Here is an 8,546-nt window from a genome sequence, read left to right as displayed (position 1 = left end):
GCATTTAGTATTCCATGCAGTGGGGTCCCCATGCGGACTCCCCCGAACGGATTAACAACGCAGATGTGAATGAGGCCTGAATTAATATACAGGGTATGGTCAGAGATCTGAATTGCTTTAGACAATTGGTCTGAGGTCTGAATTAATTTCATCACCCGGTCTTGAGAATATGAAGGTGTTGTGGGTGCAGTGCTTGTAGAGATTTCATCCAGGCGTGCCGTGCAAGTGAGGGATCCTAGAGACTGTAGGATTGAGGAGAAACAGTAGGCACTACATTTTCGTGAGTGAATACCCTGAATTGTCTGCCTCTTTCCCATTAACATTCTTGTGACTCCTTGGCTGACATTTGTCCTGGATGCCCCTATGGGACCTTCCTGATGAGCATCTTTTCGATTTCTTCTAATCTTGTAGCAGTGGATCAAATCCATATTGAGGAGTCCTGTATTCTTGGACGCGGTGGATTTGGGACAGTATATAAAGGACGGTTTCGAGGTACAACTGTGGCTATTAAAAAACTCAACTGCAAAGATGATGGAAGCAGAAATACCATAATACATGAAATCAAAGTAACCATGTAAGTGATGTGACTCCTGGTAGATTTCAGTTTACACCAGTTTTTAGAATTGACATCTACATAATAATCTATAGACAGTGGTTTGTGTTTTTAGCCTCTAAGCCTGCCGACTCATTGGTCTGTTTAGTGGATGCGAACACAAAACGGGAGGATATGCTCAGGCAAGATTATTTACAAAAATGCGTTGTTTTTGATCAGATTTACTAACCCTGTTTAAGGCCGGGGCACGTAATGCCCCGGAGCAAAAAAGTACGGGGGAAAAAATTGTGGCAGCAACGCATTGCGGTTTTTCCCACAGCGCTTTTTGGAGAAAGTCCACAGAGGTTCCCTCTCTGGATTTTTTCCTTCAGTTATACCTATAGGGAAACCACCAGCATTTCTGTATAATTGACATTCTGCGATTTCCAAAACCGTAACAGTTTTCGAAATCGCAGTGTGCCTGCGCGCTTTTTTTCCCACGAAGTGGGGATGGGATTCACTAGAACTTAAAATACTGCTAGTTTTTTTGCGCCATTTACACCACATGTAAAAGTTAGATAGTGCAGACTTAGACTGGACAGTCTTATACTACACCAGATTTATTACAGTGACTGATGCTGTTTTATAAATCTGTCACATTATTCAACTGTCTAGAGCAGGGGTGCCCAATACGTCGATCGCGATCTACTGGTCGATCGCAAAGGACGTATGGGTCGATCGCGGGATGCAGCCAGGGATCCCCAGTGTCTGCTTGTTCACAGTGCAGGCTGAGAGTCGACTCTCAGCCTGCGCTGTGAACAAGCACTCCGGACACTTGCAGGCCGGGCAGCAGCAGCTCCGGGGGATGACGGGCTCCCCGCTCTTAGGGATGGAGGGAGCCGGGGTGCTGCTTGTTCACAGTGCAGGCTGAGAGTCATCTCCAGACACAGCCTGCCAGTGTCCAGAGATAACTCTCAGCCTGCGCTGTGAACAAGCAGACACCGGGGATCCCTGGGCGGCCACAGAACGCCGCTGTCTCCTGCTCTCATGAGCCGCCCACACCCGCCCACATGCCAGGCCCCACCCACCAACATGCCCCACCCACAGGCTGCCCCGGCCCCGCCCACATGCCCGCCCCGACCCCGCCCACAAGGTGGGTAGTAGATCTTTTACCTTGGTCAGCTAATAAAGTAGCTCACACGCTGAAAAAGTGTGAGCACCCCTGGTCTAGAGTAACTTTGCAAATTCTATTGGCTGGCTTAGTTTGGCGTAATTTGGTGTATTGTTTGGCACATGGTATCACATCTAAGGCTATTGTATTGCACTATATTGTAAAGTCTATTCACTTCTACTACAGTATATCTATGGTCGCCTGTAATTGCAATATAGTGAAGACAGGCCCAGGGAACCTTCAATAGGTTCCTTGCGGTAGGAAATGTATTGCCAACCCAAATCTTGCTTCGGGGAAGGCTATCTAGTAGGATATGGTGGCACCTTCATACCACTAATGATCAGATGCCACAGTTTGAGAGGACTTGCAGGTATAGCAGTCAGTTCCCTATGGCACCTGCTCAGCTCTTATTTAATGTGACAACATCTACTGTATTATTATGGTGGATGATAGGATTTGGTTAAAAAGGTGGAAAAAAAAGGCAGCTGCACTACAACACATAAACCTCCTGACAACTGAGCCCTTTTTTTTTTTTAATACACTATGAGCCAAAATAACAAGTCATAAAAACAGCACAAAAATTGTGCAAATCTTAAATGACCCCCATTGTAAGATCAGATAGTGGCCAGCATCTACAGTTCATATTTATCCAGCTATCAAATGGATGGGGAATCATTGGTATGAATATCGAAACTGAGCTCAGGAGAAGCCGTGTGACCATGTGTGCGCTGAGCTGTCAATAGATGTAATGGGTTTCTAACTAATAATGTGTATGTATATTGGTTTCTTTATAAAGGAAATTGCATCACCCTAATATAGTCAAGTGCTTAACAGCCTCAGAAAAGGACAAAGACATCCTCCTGGTCTTGGAGTACATCCCTGGAGCGAGTCTGGATAAAATTCTGTACAAAACAAGATGTCCTATAAAGGTAGAGTTTGACCGCCACATGGTTCGGAGTCCTTGGTCTGTATCATCACTGGGGCGACAATGGGTTTTGTTTGAAGATGAGTACATTGATGGTTAAAAATCTAATGTAAGGAACACAATTCTGTTATCTGAGCCCTCAAGATTACAAACAAGGCTTCCCCCTATCCTGTCCACGGTGCAAGGGCAGAATCGCGGAGCTTTAATAATAGATTAATAATCCTGTGTAGTATTAGACAATGTAAATGTAGACAAGAGAGTCTTACACTTATGACTGATGCTGGATGATACATAGTACAGATTACTAGTCCCATGTAATATTACACAGTATAACCTTAGACTTAGCAGGTTTATACTGTACAGATTTATCACAGTGTCTAATGCTGCATGATACATTGTACATATTACTAATACTATATAGTCTTGTGCAGTGTAACCTTAGACTACAGTCTTGTACTACACAGATTTATAACAGTGATTAATGCTGGATGATACATTGTACAGATTACTAATTCTGTGTAATATTGGACAGTGTAACCTTAGACTAGACAGTCTAAGCACTTATTCATGTGACTTTCAGGGACAAGTGTACATCCGAGGGTAACCCGGTTTTACTGATCTCTCAAAGATTTTAGTTTATTGACAGATCCGTGAAAACAGTCTGATATATAGCAAGTTCTATTAGTTCATGGATTAGTCACACAGTTAAAATTATGATCATGTGACCGGATCCTGTGTTTACAATGACGCCATTTACTGACCATAAAAAAAAAAGTTTAACACATGGACATAAAACCCTGTTGTGCAAATAAACTCTTATACTGTGCAGATTTATTATAGTGTTTAATTCTGGATGATAAGTCTGGCAAAAGTTTCCACTGTCTTGTTTGTCCTTCCCTGCAAAGCCACAGCCCTTTTTCATACAAATCATAAATATGTCTAGAAAAATTGTCTAAAACACTTGATAAATGAAGCTCACGACATGAATTATGTGTATTAGGTCATTAAGACTGGAAAAAAAACTCTTACGATGAATAAATGAATAATGTAAGTAGACCCATCACTGTACATTTAGTGGCCGCTACTCCTATCTAATGCTGCCCATAAGATAGTGACTTGTTCTCCTAAGAGTCAGTGCACACAGAGTATTTTGGTGGTGAATCTGCCTTAAAATCAGCCTCCAAAAAAGGCCTCCTAATAGAACTTTATTGGGAGGTGTCCATGTCCTCATAATCTCCCGCTTAGACTACTCTAACACCCTTCTCCATGGACTCCCAGCAAACACCCTCGCCCCCTCCAGTCCACCTTAAACTGCGCTGCTCGCTTAATCCACCTCACCCCCCGATCTTCACCGGCTGCTCCCCTCTGCCAGTCCCTCCACTGGCTACCTATAGCCCTGCGAATTGAGTTCAAGCTACGAACTCTAAGATACAAAGTCATCCACAACCTGTCCCCTCCATATATCTCCGAACTAATCTCCCGCTACCTGCCCACACGTAACCTCAGATCCTCCAATGACCTCCTGCTCCGCTCTGCTCTCATCCGCTCCTCACACAATCGCCTCCAAGACTTCTCTCGTGCATCCCCCATACTCTGGAACTCCTTACCAAGACACATAAGACTGATCCCCACAATCACAGGCTTCAAAAAGGACCTGAAGACTCACCTATTCAGGAAGGCCTACAACCTCCAATAACACTATCACCGCACTGCCATCTGTACAGTCTCCCCCTCTCCTTCTGTCTCTATCCCTCTTCCCCCATAGACTGTAAGCCCTCGCGGGCAGGGCCCTCTACCCCACTGTGCCAGTCAGTCACTGTTAGTATTATATCTACCTATATATTCTGTGTATTGTATGTAACCCCCAAATGTAAAGCAACAGCCCAACAACTCTGTCCCCTTTGGGCACCTCTGGAAGTGACCTCTCCCCATGAAGAAAGAGATATCTACTTCAAGGGAGATTCAGGAGGCCCCCAGGTAGTCAGCTGATCCCACCAAAATTGTTGGATTTGGCCAAAGATCAGTTAATGTGTATTGGCTGGTTTAGATGTGTTGATCTCATATCATTATCTTACTATTACAGTGGGGCAAAAAAGTATTTAGTCAGTCACCAATAGTGCAAGTTCCACCACTTAAAAAGATGAGAGGCGTCTGTAATTTACATCATAGGTAGACCTCAACTATGAGAGACAAAATGAGAAAACAAATCCAGAAAATCACATTGTCTGATTTTGTAAGAATTTATTTGCAAATTATGGTGGAAAATAAGTATTTGGTCACCTACAAGCAATCAAGATTTCTGGCTCTCACAGACCTGTAACTTCTTCTTTAAGAGTCTCCTCTATCCTCCACTCATTACCTGTAGTAATGGCACCTGTTTAAACTTGTTATCACTATAAAAAGACACCTATGCACACCCTCAAACAGTCAGACTCCAAACTCCACTATGGTGAAGACCAAAGAGCTGTCAAAGGACACCAGAAACAAAATTGTAGCCCTACACCAGGCTGGGAAGACTGAATCTGCAATAGGCAACCAGCTTGGATTGAAGAAATCAACTGTGGGACCAATAATTAGAAAATGGAAGACATACAAGACCACTGATAATCTCCCTCGCTCTGGGGCTCCATGCAAAATCTCACCCCGTGGGGTCAAAATGATCACAAGAACGGTGAGCAAAAATCCCAGAACCATGCGGGGGGACCTAGTGAATGAACTGCAGAGAGCTGGGACCAATGTAACAAAGCCTACCATCAGTAACACACTACGCCGCCAGGGACTCAGATCCTGCAGTGCCAGACGTGTCCCACTGCTTAAGCCAGTACATGCCCAGGCCCGTCTGAAGTTTGCTAGAGAGCATTTGGATGATCCAGAAGAGTATTGGGAGAATGTCCTATGGTCTGATGAAACCAAACTGGAACTGTTTGGTAGAAACACCACTTTACATGTTTGGAGGAAAAAGAATACTGAGTTGAATCCATCAAACACCATACCTACTGTAAAGCATGGGGGTGGAAACATCATGCTTTGGGGCTGTTTCTCTGCAAAGGGGCCAGGACGACTGATCCGGGTACATGAAAGAATGAATGGGGCCATGTATCGTGAGATTTTGAGTGCAAACCTCCTTCCATCAGCAAGGGCATTGAAGATGAAACGTGGCTGGGTCTTTCAACATGACAATGATCCAAAGCACACCGCCAGGGCAACGAAAGAGTGGCTTTGTAAGAATCATTTCAAGGTCCTGGAGTGGCCTAGCCAGTCTCCAGATCTCAACCCTATAGAAAACCTTTGGAGGGAGTTGAAAGTCCGTGTTGCCAAGCGACAGCCCCAAAACATCACTGCTCTAGAGGAGATCTGCATGGAGGAATGGGCCAACATACCAACAACAGCGTGTGCCAACCTTGTGAAGACTTACAGGAATCGTTTGACCTCTGTCATTGCCAACAAAGGATATATAACAAAGTATTGAGATGAAATTTTGTTACTGACCAAATACTTATTTTCCACCATAATGTGCAAATAAATTCTTACAAAATCAGACAATGTGATTTTCTGGATTTGTTTTCTCATTTTGTCTCTCATAGTTGAGGTCTACCTATGATGTAAATTACAGACGCCTCTCATCTTTTTAAGTGGTGGAACTTGCACTATTGGTGACTGACTAAATACTTTTTTGCCCCACTGTATATTATATTATATCAGTGATATCATTAATGTGGGCTGAGACAGTGACAATCCCTCACATGTGACATACAGGCTGGTTGTGGGTACTAACACATACTGTAGTATAAGGTGTGTAGCTCTTTTAGCTTGTAATGTAATATGTGACATACCATAATAACTGTAGCGCCTTCTTCTCTGGCGATATAAGATACAATCTGCTCTTCATCTGCTTACTGCGTGTCTTACAGTTGTCTGAAGAAGATAAAACGTCTGTATGTTTGGATGTCCTATCAGCATTAGAATACGCTCACTCCCGAAATATCATCCATCAAGATATAAAACCTGCAAACATCCTTGTAAGTTGAAAAATACAACTAATCTCATAAAACCTATGTCCTCATATGGCTACATGGACGAAAAAAATTAAAGTTATAGATTTTGGGATTTGACAGGAAAAAACAGACAAACAAACATTGTGTCCTTAAGGTGATATATTTTTTTTTTTAACTTTGGTTAGAAGGATTTAAAGGGATTCTACCATTAAAACATGTTTTTTTCTAATGACCATGTCGGAATAGCCTTAAGAAAAGCTATTCGTCTCCTACCTTTTGATGTGGTCTCCGCCGCGCCGGTCATCCGAAATACAGGTTTTTCCCAGTATGCTAATGAGTGTCCAGCAGCAATGAGGGCAGGCCCGAGCGTTCATACGCCGATGGAGACGTTCCCACTGCTGCCGGAACTGGGCAATCCAGCCACGCCTTCTTCCTGATCTGCCTCCTCCCCTTCTGTGTCCTCTTCTTTCGTCGTCATGGGTGACGCATGCGCTGTCGGCTCTGGCAGCAAGACCCTGTTAGAGCAGACTGCGCATGCCGGCCGGCAGCCATATTTGCGAGGCTGCAATTGCGCGCATGCGCAGTACGCTCCGCAAAGTATTTGCCAAACAGAGTGTACTGCGCATGCTCAGTAAGGTCCGTACAGTCCTCCGATGCCTGGATGAGTTCACTCGCGCGTCGGAGGGCTGTACGGACCTTACTGAGCATGCGCAGTAAACTCTGTTCGGCAAATACTTTGCGGAGCGTACTGCACATGCACGCAATTGTGGCCTCGCAAATATGGCCGCTGGCCGGTATGCACAGTCAGCTCTAACCGGGGTCTCGCTGCCAGAGCCGACTGCGCATGCGTCACCCATGACGACGAAAGAAGAGGACACAGAAGAGGAGGCAGATCAGGAAGAAGGCGTGGCTGTATTGCCCAGTTCTGGCAGCAGTGGGGACGCTTCCATCGGCGTATGATCGCTGGGGCCCGCCCTCATTGCTGCCGGACACTCATTAGCATACCGGGAAAAAACGGTATTTCGGATGATCGGCGCGGCGGAGACCACATCAAAAGGTAGGAGACGAATAGCCTTTCTTAGGGCTATTCCAACGTGGTAGAAAAAAACATGTTTTAATGATAGAATCCCTTTAAGTTCTGGTTTCTGCCCTGATAGAAACCAGTGGTTTAATAGCAATCCTCCACCTATACCCCAGCCTCAACCTGTTCCCAAAAATACTATAAAATACTGAACCAAAATGTTTTTGTTTTAGATTGACCAGAGAAGCAAAAAATCTCTTCTCACTGACTGGGGCTTGGCCAGTATTCGAGTTACTATATATGCTACGGTGAAAAGGTCTGAGAGGATCGGACCAGTCGGGGGAACCTTAATGTACATGGCTCCTGAAATTATTATGGAACAAAAATGTCTTCCAACCAAGATGTCGGACATGTGGTCTGTTGGGGCAACATTTATTGAACTGTTTACTAAACAATCTCCATGGGAAAGCCTCAAAGTCATGATGAACCATATGTACATAAAGAAACCGCCACGTACACTGGGTTTATTGGGCAGAAAAATGTATCCTGTCATTGGAGGTTGTTTGTCTTATAAACCGCAAGAGCGTCCAACGGCCTCCAGTATGATCGCAGCAATGCCACCAAAGAAGTAAATCTCTGTCCTACTACTATAGTCTGGTCATACATGGGACAATTTCCCCCTAATCTCACCAGTATCTTTTCAAGATCATGTCCATATCAGGGACAGGCTCAAAATAGATATTTCCCATCATAAGACTAATTGTTTCCATGATGGAGACATGAGACCCTGACATTATCTCCTAGTATGATGGAGAACCCAATGGTCACCAAAACATGATATCAGTGGTACATGAGTATAATGGCTGACTGGTATTGTTTATGAACATTCTTGTTGTGCATGG

General features: G+C 44.3%; 1 protein-coding gene across 1 annotated transcript; it reads left to right on the top strand.

The window, feature by feature from the left end:
• The first annotated feature begins 434 nt into the window (after positions 1-434).
• Positions 435-8,329, top strand: LOC142216794 (putative serine/threonine-protein kinase DDB_G0277449). The gene is made up of 4 exons (XM_075284824.1): positions 435-574; positions 2,500-2,632; positions 6,540-6,647; positions 7,878-8,329. Coding segments are annotated over exons 1-4 (642 nt in total). The 5' UTR covers positions 435-572; the 3' UTR covers positions 8,277-8,329.
• The last annotated feature ends 217 nt before the right edge of the window (positions 8,330-8,546 follow it).

Source organism: Leptodactylus fuscus, chromosome 8, assembly GCF_031893055.1.
Source record: "Leptodactylus fuscus isolate aLepFus1 chromosome 8, aLepFus1.hap2, whole genome shotgun sequence".
In the NCBI taxonomy this organism is placed as follows: Eukaryota; Metazoa; Chordata; class Amphibia; order Anura; family Leptodactylidae; genus Leptodactylus; species Leptodactylus fuscus.
Note: the sequence above shows the minus strand (reverse complement) of the source record. Positions and strands in the feature narration are given on the sequence as shown.

Excerpts from the sequence above, each read along its gene's own strand:
- LOC142216794 (XM_075284824.1), top strand. Across the intron at positions 2,633-6,539 it reads AAACAAGATGTCCTATAAAG|TTGTCTGAAGAAGATAAAAC; the intron begins GTAGAGTTTGAC and ends CGTGTCTTACAG. Across the intron at positions 6,648-7,877 it reads TAAAACCTGCAAACATCCTT|ATTGACCAGAGAAGCAAAAA; the intron begins GTAAGTTGAAAA and ends TTTTTGTTTTAG.